The following is a 17904-nucleotide window of genomic DNA, read 5'->3' on the forward strand; positions in this document are numbered from 1 at the left end:
TCAAGTCTGTAGTCCTCTTTACGAACAGTAATGCTACACCATTCTGCCAAGTAACATGTTTTAAAAAAAACATTTGTGCCGGAGCATACCTTTTTCCTGAAGAAAGCCATGGTTGTTTTCCACTGCTTCTGGTCACAGCCACACATTTAGCAAAAAACCTTGTAATCTCTTGCCCTTTTCTGCATGGCCCCGTCGTGAAGAGTTAAACTCAGGTAGGCACAGTGTTCCCTGCTTGTTTAGTAGAGGAGTAGAGCGACCGGTGACTTTGCATGCGTATCATGGGCAGGGCCTGGGTGATGCATACATCCATTCTTCTAAACAAGTTGTTTCTCCACCTGCGTGTGTTCATACACAACCTTCTAAATAAACAAGACAGTAATTCAATCATTTCAATAGGATGCTTACCCTTTTAATTCTTATAATAAATTGGAAAATTGTATTTAGCACATATTACATACAAAACCAGGCAACAGTGATGGAAACAAATCAATAAAATCCCCTCTGGATACAACTTTTAGTTTTAGTGCCGAAATAAAACCAGCAGCACTTTAACCCTAACCAACATCTGCTTAGAAATGTATTGCTTACATCAATCTGACACACCAAACTTCACTAGGCATTAATTCAAGCTTTTAGGAGCAATGTGTAATATATGTTTGAAAATGGGACAGAAATAAAACAAATTTAAAAGTTTAAAAAACAGCAGGCCCATAAGCATTGAAGTTGGCACAATCAGCAAAGTAACCTTATCGCTTCCAAACATCCACATCTAAATAAAAGCTATTAAGACTTGACACATTCAGTACTAATGTACTATACATTAGAAAATACACCTTTCTCAGATCGTTTGGAACAGTTGGTAAAGCAGGACTCATGGATGAAAAACATCTAAACATCTGCCATTTTGAACTAAACGCCAGATGAAACTGCTCATAAGCAACTCTCCCTCCTCACTTTTTTTTTTATTTTTATAGTCGCAATACATGCCTGTATTCCCAACCGAACACGACTGAGGTGCACTTGTTTACACAAACTCGGCCTCCCCGTCCCTGCTCCTGCTCAGGGGGAGCTTACCAACACACAGGTGAGCCAGTGGGTGCCCTGCCATGCCCAGCACACAGTTGTTGTTGTTGTTGGACTGGTTCATGTCGAGCTCTGCCATGGAGGCGCTCAGCTCCAGGTGCTGCTCAGAGACCTCCAAGTCTGGGGGCTCTGTGTCCGGAGGGGCGGGGGGGTCACCGTCAAGGGCTCCTTCTCTCTCCTGGCTCTGATCCGAGTCCTGGATTTGCTCCGGGTCCTGGTCCTTGTCCTGGTCGACCAAGGGAAGAGAATGCCCAGAGAGATCCAGACTGTCCCGGCAGCTCAGCTGGTCGTCGTCGGTGCTGACCTCGCTCTCCTGCTTGACCAGCCTGGCTGGACGCTCCGAGAGGGAGGTCCTCTGACCGGACTCGTCCAGCTCCCAGACCGAGTCCTCCAGCTGCTCGCTGGAGCCCAGGGAGCCTGGAGAACTGCCTGGAGGAGGAGGAAGAAGAGGAGGTGGAAGAAGAAGAGGAGGAGGAGGAAGAGGAGGAAGAACGGGAGGAAATCAGCAACACATCCGACACTCTCTGAGGGAGAGGGTGAGGGAGAGGGTGAGGGAGAGGGTGTAACAGATGCAGGTTCTATACTCGTCGTACCGCATCCCTCGTCTATCTTGTCAGAGTCTGTTCTGCCCGGCTCCTCGCCGCCGTCCTGTTCCTCCACCTCTGCAGTGTCCGGTGTGCTCTCGCCCTCCGCGCCGCTCTGATCCAGCAGGGGGCGAAACAGCGACAAGACAGGGTTAATGCATGCGCACGGACGTGTTGCTGAAGTAAAATAGTGGTAACTGACATTCGTTTAAAACCTTAAGTATTCTCTAGGCTTTTAGATACTTTGGGCGATGAACGCATTCATACGTGGAAAGCTACGGGTAGGTTACAATGTGGTTGAGTTTACAGGATGACTGCAAAGCATATTATACGACAAAGCAATGATACATGTGATGCAATCATGTACATGTGCCTTGTGCCTTGCCCAAGGACACAATGTCTTTTCGCACGGCCGGGGAATCGAACCGGCAACCTTCTGATTAACAGCCCGATTTCCTAACCGCTCAGCATCTGACCCCCTGACACATCTGGCACACCTGTGGGGGGGAGGTGGAGGACTGACTGGCGGAGGTCCTGGAGGACTTGGACTGGAAGATGGAGGTGTAGAAGACGATGAGGGCCTCCACAATGCGCGCCTGGTGGGGGTAGTCCACCAGGGAGGACAGGGACACGGTGGCGCCGGTGGGGCGAGGGCGCATCAGAGACGGGCCGAACACGATGCCCAGGTTACTGGGGCTCATCTTGTTGTCCTGCTCCAACTCGGCAATCCTGAACAGAGATAGAGACAGGGAGGGAGGGAGGGAGAGAGGGAGAACAGAGGGGATAGAGATGGAGGGAGAGAGAGAGAGGACACATTTCCTTTGAACCAGACAAAACATGACTCTATTCTGTCAGAGAGGGCAGTAACGTACACAGGGGCCCTCTTGTAAAGCACATGGTCACTGACCTGCGGAGGTGGCGTGTGATGTAACGCAGCGTGGAGATGTTATTCTTGGGCAGTCCACTCAGTAGCTCCCTCAGCTTGTCCACCAGGACCAGGAAGTCGGGGTCTGTGTCCGGGCCCAGGTCCACCAGCTCCGGACCCCTGCCCGCCCCGTGGACTCCTGTCCCGGCCTCCTCCGCCTCAGGGCCCCCCTCCCCCTCTGTGTGCAGGCTGTCCTTGGCCAGCCCCATCAGGCTGTGGTACAGGCGGAACTGCATGATGGGCTCTGGGAGCTGGGGAAGGAAGAGGAGGGAGCACACGCTCTTATCGTGCTGTCAATTAAAACTGGACGTGTGTGTCTGTGTGCGTCTGCGTGCGCGTCTGCGTGCGCGTCTGCGTGCGCGTCTGCGTGCGCGTCTGCGTGCGCGTCTGCGTGCGCGTCTGCGTGCGCGTCTGCGTGCGCGTCTGCGTGCGCGTCTGCGTGCGCGTCTGCGTGCGCCTCTGCGTGCGCCTCTGCGTGCGCGTCTGCGTGTGCGTCTGCGTGTGTGTGCGTCTGCGTGTGTGCGTCTGTGTGTGGTGCACCTGTCTGAGGTAGAGCTTGAGCACGTTGCTGATGTCGTGTGGGGAGCACTGGGACAGCTCCACCAGCTCCTTGCCGTTCTCAAACGCCTGACACAGCTTCTCCACACGAGTCTTGACGCCGTTCACCCTGTAGATGCCCTGGAGAGGGAGGCGGCGGGGGGGGGGGGGAGAGTGAAGGAGGAGTAGGAGAGGAATGAAGAGAAACATTTAGAAAAAGAGGAGTGAATTATAAGCTCACTCGAACTCTCCCTCACTCCTTTGCCCCCTCCCCCTCCCCCTCCTCACCTTCATCCGCAGTGCCCTCCTCTCTATCTCTGAGATGCACTTGGTGATGATGAAGGGGATGCCGTCGCTGCTGTCCCCAGCCACCTGGGAGAAGTCCCTGCCGAACAGCTGCAGTTTGCCCTGCAGCTTCTTATGGCCACACTGGATGGCCAGGGTCTCCAGGCAACGCTTGTGACACGCCAGGAAACACTGTGGGAGGGGAGGGGGGGGGGGTCGGGGTAATACAGGAAGTAGTGATTTTTCCTCTGATTAAAGGAGTTGGCCTGTCCAGGCCCTTAAGTCAGTGCCATATTAGGCCGTGTGAAACAAGAAAAGAATCTTAGAGAAAAGGTTCCTCACAGAACCCTTCATGTAGTTACGTAATTCTTTATGGGTTTGAAAGGACCATTCAGGGTTCCAAAGGATACCCATCACAGTTTTTAATGTTGGTGTGAAAGAGAAACATTGCCCTGGATACATTTGGAGACATTGGTCTGGGGAAGTGCAGTATGTACACAAGGATGGTAAGAACAACAGAACAAGTAGAGACGGAACCTTCCGGAACCTTCCTCACCTCCTCACACTCAGCTCCCTGGAAGTACACGTAGCTGTCACACTCCCGACACTTGGCCGGGGTCCGCAGCTTCCGCATGCGGTGGGTCTGGGCCGCCTTGGACAGGCCCACGTTCCTGAAAGGCCCCGTGGGAGCCACCATCTCAGGCTCCATACCGTTGATGTCTGAGGGGGGGGAGGAGGAGTGGAGGTCATGAACAGACACAGGGCAGGGACAGGGTGTGGGGTGGGGGGCGGGCGTGGAGGAGTGGAGGTCATAAACAGACACAGGGCAGGGACAGGGTGTGGGGTGGGCGTGGAGGAGTGGAGGTCATGAACAGACACAGGGCAGGGACAGGGTGTGGCGTGGGGGGCGGGCGTGGAGGAGTGGAGGTCATAAACAGACACAGGGCAGGGACAGGGTGTGGGGTGGGGGGCGGGCGTGGAGGAGTGGAGGTCATGAACAGACACAGGGCAGGGACAGGGTGTGGGGTGGGGGGCGGGCGTGGAGGAGTGGAGGTCATAAACAGACACAGGGCAGGGACAGGGTGTGGGGTGGGGGTCGGGCGTGGAGGAGTGGAGGTCATAAACAGACACAGGGCAGGGACAGGGTGTGGCGTGGGGGGCGGGCGTGGAGGAGTGGAGGTCATGAACAGACACAGGGCAGGGACAGGGTGTGGCGTGGGGGGCGGGCGTGGAGGTCATGAACAGACACAGGGCAGGGACAGGGTGTGGGGTGGGGGGCGGGCGTGGAGGAGTGGAGGTCATAAACAGACACAGGGCAGGGACAGGGTGTGGGGTGGGGGGCGGGCGTGGAGGAGTGGAGGTCATAAACAGACACAGGGCAGGGACAGGGTGTGGGGTGGGGGGCGGGCGTGGAGGAGTGGAGGTCATGAACAGACACAGGGCAGGGACAGGGTGTGGCGTGGGGGGCGGGCGTGGAGGAGCTCGGGCCTCACTTGGTGTCTCGAAGGAGGCCCCGTTCCCGTCCTTCTCGTCTGCATCCTCATTGGACGACATGGTGCCCGTGGAGGAGGTACGCGCCATCTTGCTGATGTCAGCTGAAACACACACACACACACACACACACCAGTCAACACACCAGCTAAAACGTCCTTCTTATCCTGAGAGAAAAGGCGTAGTCCTGTTCTTCTATAAAGATATTAACCTGCGTGTTGCTGTGTTGTGTGTGGCAATTCTTAACGGTAGATACCGGTTATTTAGGAAGCGGTGCTATATGGGCAACAGGTACGTCGACTAGTTGGCATGCTGTGGTTACCTGTGCTAGAGCTGGGAGATTCTAAGCCTCCCTCTCCTCCTCCACTGTCGTCACTGACCGTGGAGCCCCACGACTTGTGGCCCTTCCCTGGAGCACACACACACACACACACACAGTTAGCCATGTACTGGTGAAACACTGTCTATATCGGCCATTGGAGAGCCCTTACAGGCAATGCATTCATGTACCCCAACCCAAATAATTCTATTTTTATTTTTCTCAAAACATATTTGCCACTGCCACTAGTGTGGCTACACATACTCTTCCTGTCCTCGGAGCTGGTGCCGTCTGAGGGGCGGGGCTCCACCGTGCTAGCGGGACTCTCCACAGAGCTCTGGTGGTCCGTGTTGAAGCTGTCATGACGTCCCCGAGACGAGTGCCTGGATGGTGCCGTCAAACAACACGTTAACAGCGTCTACCTAACCTAAACCTAACCCAAGCAGATTCCGGAAAGACGACTTGGTAAGGCCATATTCCTCACTAACAGTCATCGTCTCGATAATATTCTGTCAACTTCTGAAAGGTTGGTCGTGGCGGGGGTTTGTTGGCGTTCCTTACTGGCTGGAGTAGGGTTCAAACTGGTAGCTGACTTCGGGCTGTTCGGGGAGCTGGAGGTCTTTGACATGGGCAGCGTACTGCTGGCCCGGGTCGTACTGCTTGCTGCTCTCACACAGGGTCTGGTAATGCACCGGCAGCACCACTGTCTGGGCGTGCATGGTCTGGTAGTAGGAGATGGTCACCTGGCAGAGAGACGGGGGGAGGGAGACAGAGAGAGAGAGTGAGAGTCAGAGGATGAAAGAGAGAGAGAGAGAGAGAGAGAGAGAGAGAGAGAGAGAGAGAGAGGGAGACAGAGAGAGAGAGTGAGAGTCAGAGGATGAAAGAGAGAGAGAGAGAGAGAGAGAGAGAGAGAGAGTGAGAGTCAGAGGATGAAAGAGAGAGAGAGAGAGAGAGAGTGAGAGTCAGAGGATGAAAGAGAGAGAGAGAGAGAGACAGAGAGAGAGAGACAGAGAGAGAGAGAGAGAGAGAGACAGAGAGTGAGAGTCAGAGGATGAAAGAGAGAGAGAGAGAGTGAGAGTCAGAGGATGAAAGAGAGAGAGAGAGAGAGAGAGAGAGAGAGAGAGAGAGAGAGAGAGAGAGAGAGAGAGAGAGAGAGAGAGAGAGAGAGAGAGAGAGAGAGAGAGAGAGAGAGAGAGAGAGAGAGAGAGAGAGAGAGAGAGAGAGAGAGAGAGAGAGAGAGAGAGAGAGAGAGAGAGAGAGAGAGAGACAGAGAGAGAGAGAGAGAGTGAGAGTCAGAGTCAGAGGATGAAAGAGAGAGAGAGAGAGAGAGAGAGAGAAAGATAGTGTAGATTCGACTTGCATATGGTGTGGTGTGTGTGTAGGCCTTTCCCGTGTGTCCACATGGGTGCTGTGTGTGTGTGTGTGTGTGTGTCAGCGCCTGCGTGCGCGCGTGTGTACTGACCGAGCGCAGGGTCTGGTCGCTCTGCTTGATGACCTCCTGCAGCTGTCTGAGCACCGTCACCTTGGTGTGCTCCAGCTCCTGCTGCTGGGTGGTGGCATCCGCCACACATGTCCTGTAGGTGGCCTCGGCCTCCTCCGCCTGCACACACACACACACACACACACACACACACACACACACACACACACACACACACACACACACACACACACACACACACACACACACACACACACACACACACACACACACACACACACACACACACACACACACACACACACACACACACACACACACACGCACACACACACACACACACACACGCACGCACGCACGCACACACACACACACACACACACACACGCACACACACACACACACACGCACACACGCACACACACACACACACACACGCACACACACACACACACACACGCACACACGCACACACGCACAAAAAAAAACACAGCTTAATAAAGACCAATGCCTGTTCTAAAGATGTACATCTATGGTTATCTATCTGTCATCTGCATAGTCTGCCTTGTTGTAAAAATCTGTAGAGATCTGGTGCTCTCAAACTGACTACGACGTCCAGAGTGTGATGTGATCTTTTTATCAGGGTCATCTCAGCCTCTCCTTTTGTCTACGTGACAGGACCATCACAACACGACACAATGCAAAGGGTATTACATTCATAAACTGGAGATAGAGCCAGCCAACAGCACCAGATGTCATAAATGAGATAGTAGAGAGAGGCAGGAAGTTGAATGTTTGACGGAGCTGGTGCCAAGGTGAACCAGACAGCAGGGTGACACAGGCCAGTGTAGCCATAGATATATATAAACACTAGATGTCTCGTCCGCGTTGCCGGACAACGGAGTCTAGAACGTCCGCACATGGCGGCCATCTTGCTACAGTCAACTCGCTCACCCATAACATTGTGTTGAATCTACATGTACTTTTTAAATGACCATAACTTTCTCAATTTTCAACCGATTTTGAAACGGTTTGGTTTGTTATCAACGTCAGAGATGTCGTTATGCCACTGCATACTTCTATTCTATTTTTTTTAAATAACAGAATTATTCATAAGTATGCAGTGGCATACCGACATCTCTGACGTTGATAACAAACCAAACCGTTTCAAAATCGGTTGAAAATTGAGAAAGTTATGGTCATTTAAAAAGTACATGTAGATTCAACACAATGTTATGGGTGAGCGAGTTGACTGTAGCAAGATGGCCGCCATGTGCGGACGTTCTAGACTCCGCCGTAAGACATCTAGTGTTTATATATATCTATGAGTGTCGCTGGCGGGTTGGAACGAGCAAGTCGAAAGTGAAGCATTCTGGGAGTTGTAGGCGGTGAAGTGGAACCTTGTTGCGGGCCTCTTCCTCCACGCGCCTCTTCTTGTCCAGAGACTTGCCGGTGGAACCCCATCCCTCCTCCTCCGCTCTGCTGGCGGCCGCTCTGGCCTGGTACTCCTCACAGCGGGCCGTGTACGCGTGCTTGGCTTTACGCAGGTTGGCCTCACACTCCATCTGCGCGCACACACACACACACACACACACAGTCAGTCAGCCGAGGAGGGCAAAATTGATCTCAAGAAACTTCCTGTTTAGAGCAGACAGAAAGAGAACGAGAGAGAGACACAGTGAAAGAGAGAAGTGTCAGAGAGAGACCAGGGTGAGATAGAGAGAGATAGAGAGAGGACTAAGGTATCACCAGTTTCCTCTTCGCTCGGTGCCACTGCTCCTTGATCTCCTTGCGCCTCTTCTCATGTTCGTACTTGCGCTGCATGAGAGGCTAGACACACACACACCTGGGTTAGAAGGGGAGTGTGTGTGAGGTGTGGAGGGTACAGGAGGGTGAGGGGGCGTGTGTGAGGTGTGTACCTGCATGAAGGTCTTGGTGTGCAGGAGGTTGGCAGCCTGTTGAAGACCATTGCTCTGTTCCTGGTCCTGCTCCAGAGCAGGGGAGTAGATGGAGAACAACGGCATGTGGGGCTGTGGAGGAGGAGAGGGGAGAGGGAGGGAGGAGGAGAGTAGAGAGGGAGGAGGAGGAGAAATAAGTAGAGAGAAGGATGAAAAACTTGAAAAGGTACAGTACCAAATGGAAAGTACCAAAAAGGCAGATGAGCCAATCAGAAGCCTGGCGGTATGGGGTACCTGAGTGATGCTGTGTTTGCAGGACTGGTATAGTCTCTGGAGACCCTTGCCAAACTCCACCTCTGCAGGGACACACACAGACAAGGTGGGTGAACATACAGCTGAACCCCACCTCTGTAGGGATAAACACAGACAGCTGAACTGTAAAGGGGAACTGAGGGACGGAGATAGCTCAGGGGAAGAGGAGGACTGAGGTGTGGTTCCCCCCTGTATATTACAGTCTGGCCATTTATAAAGCAATACAGTGATGCTGGTGATGTATGTTACTGTGATCCTTATGTATAGCAAGTTTCACTGAGGCTGAGGTCCGCTGATGGAGGAGTGGGATGGATACTGAAGATGGTGTTTGGACCTGGCACCTACCCAGCGAGGTCCTCTTCTCCACGTAGGTCATCAGGTCCTTCATGTACTTGGAGATGGTCTTGGCGTAGAGCAGAGCAGAGTCCACACCTCCCTCGCTACGCTGCAGCACAATGTCCACCTCCTCCGCTTTCATGGCTACACACACACACACACACACACACACACACCATGAGGACCAGAAGAGTGTGTCGGACAGGAGATCCATAGATGGAGGTGGTCTCATACCCAGGTTGTGGAAGTCTGTCCTGAAGTAGTTTCCATCAGAGCCTGCGCCCGCATACAAGTTCTCCAGAGACTGCAGGCGACACAGGCGACGGTTAGGAACACAACCACCATCGCACCATCACGTCAACACTAAGGCGACCAAGGGACTGACCCACGACCTCGCTCGATTGGTGGAAAGCTTAGCCAATGAAATCACTCTGAGGGGACCCGTTTTAGTTACGAAGCTTCCTCTACGATTGTTATTTCGGGCCTCTTTAAGTATGGCCGAGCAGCGTTTTAATGTCAGGTGACTGGGAGTCTAAAAGGCTCAGTGGTTTATAGAGAGTTGAAACTACTAGGTGAGAGGAGTTAGACCAGTAGACTGGAAACTCTGTTGTGCCTGCTGCAGCAGTGAGTGGCCTGGTAGGAGCTGATATCTGGCGTTTCAGAAGAATACGTGTGCGCGTGTGTGTGTGTGTGTGTGTGTGTGTGTGTGGAACACAGTGATAAATACACACTGTGTCAGTGCCAGGAAGCTGGTACTACTGGCCTGCAAACATCCGCTGTGAGAACCGAAAACCGCCACACATCTTCTGACTGCCACACACGAGCGCTCACTTGCATGCACGCGCGCACAAACACACAGTGTGCTGTCACCTTGTTGCAAACTACGTCCCTTGACACCCAGGCCCCTCGGACCCCCCCCCCCCCCCTCGTCCACTCACCCTGCTCCTCTCTGTGGGCAGCTGGGACAGCAGGGTGCTGCTATCCACCTCCCCCATCAGCAGCTCCGAGACGCTGGGGAGAGAGAGCACACCTCAACACCGGCCGTTTCACACACACACACACACACACACACACCTGTGTACACACACGGAGGGGTCTACACACACACACACACACACACACACACACACACACGGACACACACACACCCATGTACACACACAGAGGGGTCTACACACACACACACACACCTGTGTACACACACGGAGGGGTCTACACACACACACACACACACACACACACACACACCTGTGTACACACACGGAGGGGTCTACACACACACACACACAGGAAATTCAACAGAAAGCAGATTAAGAGGCGTCTGGCTTTAGTGCCAATAAATAGCGATGAAGAGATGGAGGGTAGAGAAGGGCCAGGAAGTGGCTGTGCCAAGCTTAGCCAGAGACACTTCCTCTTTGTGGTCTGTTGGATGGCAGAACCTGAAGAGGCGCTGTGCTGTGGAACCTTGGAACCACATGACCAGCTCAGACACCATGTCAGTGTACACCATGCTGAAAGATTCATCTGAAAGTTTGCCTTTTTTGAGATTTGGTCATATAGTTAGTAGCCTTTTCCTTTAGAGGGGTTATCTAAAATGAGTAAGATAAAGCAATGTATATCTTGACAAGCTCCTGTAAATGAAATTATATTATCTATTTATAACATTATTTTTGACAAAGAGCATGTGTGTTCTCTAGTCAGGGCAAATACTGTTGAATCTGTTCAAACAGCAGACAGCAAATGGTGGCCTCTCTGGTTTTGTGATCTACAGACAAGAATGAAAAACCACTTCCTGTTTTTTGTCAGAGCCTCATGCAAATCGTGTCATTGTGTTTTCCTCCTAGATCCACTTCTCACTTCTCAACAACCTTTACTGAGTTGCACAGCTCTTGTGTGTACTAGTGCCACGTCAAACCCTGTGACAGGAAGGAGTGTGGAAATTGCAGCTTTGATGCATAATGGCAGCCGAACACAGACAGGGAGTGTGTGACGGAGTGTGTGAGGGAGTGTGTGAGGGGTTAGTAGGTTAGGGAGGGGGGGTAGTAGGTGAAGGAGGGGGTGAGGGGTTAGTAGGTGAGGGAGGGGGTAATGGGGTAGTAGGTGAGGGAGGGAGGGGGTGAGGGGGGTAGTAGGTGAAGGAGGGGGTGAGGGGTTAGTAGGTGAGGGAGGGGGTAATGGGGTAGTAGGTGAGGGAGGGGGTGAGGGGGGTAGTAGGTGAAGGAGGGGGTGAGGGGTTAGTAGGTGAGGGAGGGGGTAATGGGGTAGTAGGTGAGGGAGGGAGGGGGTGAGGGGGGAAGGAGTGTGGAAATTGCAGCTTTGATGCATAATGGCAGCCGAACACAGACAGGGAGTGTGTGACGGAGTGTGTGAGGGAGTGTGTGAGGGGTTAGTAGGTTAGGGAGGGGGGGTAGTAGGTGAAGGAGGGGGTGAGGGGTTAGTAGGTGAGGGAGGGGGTAATGGGGTAGTAGGTGAGGGAGGGAGGGGGTGAGGGGGGTAGTAGGTGAAGGAGGGGGTGAGGGGTTAGTAGGTGAGGGAGGGGGTAATGGGGTAGTAGGTGAGGGAGGGGGTGAGGGGGGTAGTAGGTGAAGGAGGGGGTGAGGGGTTAGTAGGTGAGGGAGGGGGTAATGGGGTAGTAGGTGAGGGAGGGGGTGAGGGGGGTAGTAGGTGAAGGAGGGGGTGAGGGGTTAGTAGGTGAGGGAGGGGGTAATGGGGTAGTAGGTGAGGGAGGGAGGGGGTGAGGGGGGTAGTAGGTGAGGGAGGGATGGGGTGAGGGGGGTAGTAGGTGAAGGAGGGGGTGAGGGGTTAGTAGGTGAGGGAGGGGGTAATGGGGTAGTAGGTGAGGGAGGGGGTGAGGGGGGTAGTAGGTGAGGGAAGGATGGGGTGAGGGGGGTAGTAGGTGAGGGAGGGAGGGGGTGAGGGGGGTAGTAGGTGAGGGAGGGATGGGGTGAGGGGGGTAGTAGGTGAGGGAGGGAGGGGGTTAGGGCCAGATATTCACTTGCTACTGAAGGCAACAGCGATGGTCTCGATGGCCTTCTCAAAGTCATTCTTTTCCGACTCGTTAGACACTTCATAGTGGAATCCTGAAATAGACCACATGAACCCACGTCATTCATGAACCCATGTGATTCATTACTAACCCAGTCAAGAAACTGAATATATCAGTCACACAGACTTTAAGTTCCACCCTCCCATTGGTCCGTCTAGACGAACTGACCTTTGACCTTGGAGATGAGTTTTCCGGCGGCGGTGAGGATTTCCACCGTGTTGAGGAGGGGGTAGGTGTTGATCACCTGGCGCAGGATCCTCAGGACCTCCCCCAGACACACGTGGGCCAGGGGACGCCTGTTCTCCTGCTTGCCTGCGGGCAGACAGGCAGACAGGCAGACAGACATGCAGGCAGGCAGGCAGGCAGGCAGGCAGGCAGGTAGACAGGCAGACAGACATGTAGGCAGACATGCGGGCAGACATGCGGGCAGACATGCAGGTAGACAGGCAGGCAGACATGCAGGCATATGGGCAGGCAGACATGCAGGCATATGGGCAGGCAGACATGCAGACAGACATGCAGGCAGATGGGCAGGCAGACATGCAGGCAGACAGGCAGACATGCAGGCAGACAGGAAGACAGACATGCAGGCAGACATGCAGGCAGACAGACATGCAGACAGACATGCAGGCAGATGGGCAGGCAGACATGCAGGCATACAGAAAGACAGACATGCAGGCAGGACAGAAAGACAGACAGACACAGGTAAACGTACAGAAAGACAGGAGACAGAGATCAGAATCCAATGTAACCGATGACAGACGACATCCGCAGTAAAAGGCTTACGTGACTACAGGGTTTCTCAGTGCGCCTGACTAGAGGTCTGGGCTCTGGTTAGGACGTGACAACAACAGAGACACAATACCTCGACATTCTCCACTGATCACACAGATCTAACATTCTTCAGAGGATGGGCAGACAGACAGGCGGTCAGGCAGACAGGAAAACAGCCTCAGACTTTGGGCTGTGAGTTCAACAGGGACACGTCCGCGGGCTGTCCAACTTCCCCCCTCCCCCCCTCACACGAGGGCCAACGGATCCCCCCTCCAAGGCCTCCAAAAAAACGGCACCCGATTCATCCACATCCTGCCGTAGTGTTCTGTGACAGCGTGGTTTAAATTTGTGTCGATTTGCGGTTCCTGAACTACTCCTCAGCTCTAACTCTCCTCAGCCCGCGCCCCCCCCCCCCCTCCCGCCCAAGAACAGGCGAGTTGTGATCACTGCTGTTCACTCAGGAGAAAAGTCACAGAGAAGCAGAGGAGATCCGGGCTGGAGGCTGACTCCGACCCGGGGAGAGCCCAGGTACAGACCTCCACTCTGGGTCTGGAGAGGGGGTGATGATGATGGCGGTGAGAATGGACTGGGGGGGGGGGGGGGGGGGCTTATTGATGACATCACAGGTCACAGGTCCGACTGATGCAGACGTCTTTCTGAGCAGGAAGTGGAGGACACTGTCAGAGGCTATCCATCTCGGCTTCCTGTTTAGATTGCCCTGGCTGGGCTCTGGCTGGGCGCGTCACGGCTCTGGGACAGAAGATAAGGAGCAACCACCTTCTGTCTGGCTCAGGAGCCCAAAAACAAGCCTGAGTCTGGGGAGGGGCCTATCTCTGAAACAGGCATGCTACCCCTAGATCCCAGGAACTGTAAAAACCTGCACAAGTTCTGTGAAAAGAGATCAGGCTTGTCTATAACAGATAACCGCACCACAAGGAAAGATATGTATATCCCCGGAACAGAAAGTTAAATCGCCATGGCGACCGAGCAGGGCCCAGACTGACTACAAAGGCGTCCATGTCGGGTTAGAACAGAGGAGGCATTGCGCCATTTTGCAGTGAGGAAGAGAGCGTGTCAGACGCAGCAGTAAACAAGCAGCTGACTTCCTGCTCGGGGCTGGTCTGTGACCGCTTGTGGTCTGCGCTGCTCCGGGGAGCGGAAACTCACGGCGCTCAGTCGAGAGAGAGGAAGCTTGGAGTTGCTTGTGCAAAAAAAAAAATAACGACCCCGCCTTTCCCCTCCCACACAGGATCACGTGGTGAGCAGGGGAGTGAGGGAGGGCTGTGAGTGTGTGTGTGTTGGAGGGGGTATTGTTTTAGCTAACGTGAGGAGGATTCATCATGTAGGAGGACACAGAGGCTCCAGAACTTAAGAGAGAACAACACGTCTGAGAAGAACAATGGTGGATTGTCACCACGACGACCCAAACAGGACCAACACCCACAACAAAGACACAGCAATTAAAAGACGCATCTGCTCGTTTCCACCAGTGCAACAGTAAGCACCACCATCTAGCAGACTGACATCCCCTGCTACCCTTCTTAAAGCTTCTGGTGACAGCAGGCCATTCCTCAAAGACCTCTTTCCCTTGGGAACCATTAGTTTCTAATGAGTATCTAAATACTCCATTACCCAGGGTCCTATGGTCCAGTGGACACATTACTTTAGCCATTAGGCATGTCTTATATTTATTTACTTAAAACTCAACTCTTATTTCCTTTGGGATTAACAAACTGAATTCAATGAGGGGTGGTGTGGTTGGACCCCACCCCCTGTCCTCTCTGATCGCTCCCCCTCCAGCAGCACCACCCAGCCCCCTGTCCTCTCTGATTGCTCCCCCTCCAGCAGCACCACCCAGCCCCCTGTCCTCTCTGATTGCTCCCCCTCCAGCAGCACCACCCAGCCCCCTGTCCTCTCTGATCGCTCCCCCTCCAGCAGCACCACCCAGCCCCCTGTCCTCTCTGATCGCTCCCCCTCCAGCAGCACCACCAAGCCCCCTGTCCTCTTTGATCGCTCCCCCTCCAGCAGCACCACCCAGCCCCCTGTCCTCTCTGATCTATCCCCCTCCAGCAGCACCACCCAGCCCCCTGTCCTCTCTGATCTATCCCCCTCCAGCAGCACCACCCAGCCCCCTGTCCTCTCTGATCTATCCCCCTCCAGCAGCACCACCCAGCCCCCTGTCCTCCCTGTTCGCTCACCCTCCAGCAGCACCACGTCCTTCAGCTTCTCCACCGCCTCGGCGAAGCGAGCCACGTCCCTGAGCAGAGCGGGGATGTCTTCCACCTCGATAGCCGTGCTCTCCGGACCCTCGGCTGGGAGGCCCGGGCTTGTCGCCCCCTTGGCCTGGGCCTTGGTGAACACCCAGGACTGGAGGGGGAAGCCGGCCGCGCTGGCGTGCCGGCTGAGGGCCGTGGGCCTCTTTAGGGTGGACACGGGGGAGGCCATGCCCACCCCTGTCATCCTGCCGTGCTGGGCGCTGGGGGTTCCGGGGCAGGACAGGGATGGGTCCAGGGAGACACCAGACTGGAGGGCGAGGGTCAAGGAGGAGAGGGAGGGCGAAAGGGTGGCGTCGACGCCGTCTCGACGGGGCATCTCCTGGAGGATGGAGAGCTGGGGGGGGGGGGGGGGGGGAGAGAGAGAGAGTGAGGGTGAGGGGGTGTGACTTGTGGTGGTGTGGGGATTGTGTGGTGCCTCGGAAAATAAACAGAGCAGTAATGTGATAGTTTGGTGTAACAGGCTGGTATGTTTGGTCAGGGATGGCTTGGGTGTTGTTGGTAAACAGACAAATGCAGACTTTCACAAGTTCCTGTTTTGTGTTGCGTAACCCCTTCCTTTCCTTGGCCTGCCACGCCCTGAGACAGTAGTGCTACATGCGAGACGTCGGCAGCTTGCAGTGGTTTCACAAAACAAACGTCCAACTCAACGAGTTCTAACAGTAACCCCTGCAAGGATTCAAATGTTCCCCTATCTAAATCTGTACATCACTACTGCAAACAAGAGGTCATATTAAAGTCCAACAAAAATTATATAATAGTCTGAAGTCTATGATACTTTTAATTGATGATAATTTTCAAGCAGAAATCCTCACGGTTCAGGACAGGGACTAGTCCAGGCTTTGGAGGTCAGTGAACCTGAGACTTGAGTTCCTGCCCCTCAGGTTACCCATCACACCTCGCCAGGTGGAGGCGCCAGAGAGTCAAGTACCGCTGCAGCAGGTGCAAGTTAGACATCTGCCCCAGGAAACACCTTTTATGGAAAGGCAGTTTCAACATCCAATATCAGACCCAAACGCAAGCGGTTCAAGTGCTTTGTGCGTGGGAGTCAGAAAATGGAGATGAGTGACTCGAAGATTAAAAAGGAAAGTATTGCATGTTGGACTCACCTGTTTGAGCAAGACATTCGGGCGGTTGGGTAAAATGTCCAGTTTGCTCTTGGATTTAGACTCGGCCTTCTTTACTCTCTGCCCCGTCGAATATGGGTTGTAGCTGGTTTTACCTCCACGTTTTAACATGCTCTCTATAGGGTGTGTCTTGATCTCATCTAAAAAGTACAGTTAACTAACCTGACTACCTACAGTACCTTAAAACCAACAGGTATCGCCAACTGGAAAATTAGTCGTCATGCCAGTATCAATATACTTAATCAACATTTAAGTGTCATCAAAACATTTAAAGGGTGTTATTCTATTACATTTTCCTTCTGACTCATTTCGTCTTTCGCTGACATGTTGGATATATTCAAAGCAAGTCGCTTCTTAATCTTACCCACAGTAGATGGTGTACGCACTTGTCTGTCTCATTATCATAACCGTTACAATAGGGGAACTTAACCTCTCTTTGTATCTGAGCCCGTATATCATTCTCTCTCTTTCAGCGCCTCATCTTTACGAAGTATTCAGTAAATATCCCAGGTTCCGCGTCAGCGGTACTGTCACATTATCGATCCTGTCGACAGCAGACGGACAGTGGACTATGCGGCTCCAGTGTGACTGACAGGAGGAAACAGAGATGTGCTACTTACTGCTGAAGAACCCTGTGGCCCAGGGCTTCCTGCTCGACTCTTCTTCGAGATGGATGGAGTCTTGATCAGTTCCCGTTTCTTCCTGGAGAACATCTTCAAAGTACCTTTGCCGTCCATCCCGACTTCTTTTTTCAGTTTAACGGACAGCCCCCCCACCCACCCCCCGAATCTCCACTTAGGTGCACAGCCACTTATGGGCACTTCTCTGCCATCAAATCCAACCTTCAGGCACGTTAACGGTCTCTCTCGCTTCCTCGTGTTGTCACACATTGAACGCGCAGGCTCACTGACAGCTCACCACAAACAGTCAGTGTAGCCGCGGCATCCGCTTGACTTTTTTTTCTCTCAAGGGAAGAGCCTTGCGTATATATTGGAGCGCATCTCTAGTATTTACATGTGTTCGGTCAAAAAATAAACTATATTAACACGTTCTAACTGATATTTAGTCCAAATTATACTGCAACTACATTCAAACGATTTAAACGCTGAAAAGGGATACACCGGCATGTTTTACTGCATGAGCCAAGATGCAACACACACTTCTCAGTAGACAGCGCTACGCACTAATCAAGCCAAAGCCACCGGTAGCACCTGTGTTTTGACCATGTGATGAACTCCTAAAGTCAACCCCGCCTATATCACCTTTAGTTTGCTCCGAATATAAACTCTGTTTCAATAGGCTGGTCTCCACATTTTCGCCTCATGTTGTCACCTGTTTTTTTGATAAAATTAGGAAACATTTCGAATCAATAAAGCTGAATGGGTGAAAAAGGCAGGTTCAAGCTAGTCGTGAGTCGATCAATGTGCGTGCGTCAAATTGCGCATGAACAACATGTTGGGTCAACCGTGTAAT

At 53.1% G+C, this 17904-nt stretch overlaps 1 protein-coding gene across 4 annotated transcripts; it reads right to left on the minus strand.

The window, feature by feature from the left end:
* Positions 1-379: 379 nt before the first annotated feature.
* Positions 380-17631, minus strand: arhgap45b (Rho GTPase activating protein 45b). 4 transcript variants are annotated; one of them, XM_062450210.1, is made up of 23 exons: positions 17052-17629; positions 15230-15641; positions 12426-12569; positions 12207-12291; positions 10150-10222; positions 9446-9515; positions 9221-9355; positions 8858-8919; positions 8585-8695; positions 8415-8495; positions 8066-8230; positions 6687-6824; positions 5786-5967; positions 5489-5607; positions 5228-5314; positions 4908-5009; positions 3971-4134; positions 3418-3606; positions 3133-3270; positions 2575-2843; positions 2165-2396; positions 1677-1782; positions 380-1512 (listed from the first exon to the last, which is right to left on the minus strand). In XM_062450210.1, exons 1-23 carry the CDS (start codon positions 17319-17321, stop codon positions 1025-1027), a joined length of 3822 nt encoding a protein of 1273 aa, XP_062306194.1. In that variant the 5' UTR covers positions 17322-17629; the 3' UTR covers positions 380-1024. The 4 variants fall into 4 exon arrangements, with proteins under 4 accessions (XP_062306194.1, XP_062306196.1, XP_062306193.1 ...); XM_062450212.1 differs by lacking the exon at positions 17052-17629 and adding an exon at positions 16414-17020; XM_062450209.1 differs by having other exon boundaries at positions 9221-9515; positions 17052-17631.
* Between the last annotated feature and the right edge of the window lie 273 nt (positions 17632-17904).

The sequence above is a fragment of the Osmerus eperlanus genome, chromosome 24 (assembly GCF_963692335.1).
Source record: "Osmerus eperlanus chromosome 24, fOsmEpe2.1, whole genome shotgun sequence".
Taxonomy (NCBI): Eukaryota; Metazoa; Chordata; class Actinopteri; order Osmeriformes; family Osmeridae; genus Osmerus; species Osmerus eperlanus.

Excerpts from the sequence above, each read along its gene's own strand:
- arhgap45b (XM_062450209.1), bottom strand. The coding sequence starts at position 17,321 with ATGTGTGACAACACGAGGAAGCGAGAGAGACCGTTAACGTGCCTGAAG. Across the intron at positions 8,696-8,857 it reads GCAAACACAGCATCACTCAG|CCCCACATGCCGTTGTTCTC; the intron begins GTACCCCATACC and ends CCTCCTCCACAG. Across the intron at positions 3,271-3,417 it reads GGAGGGCACTGCGGATGAAG|GGCATCTACAGGGTGAACGG; the intron begins GTGAGGAGGGGG and ends CTCCCTCTCCAG.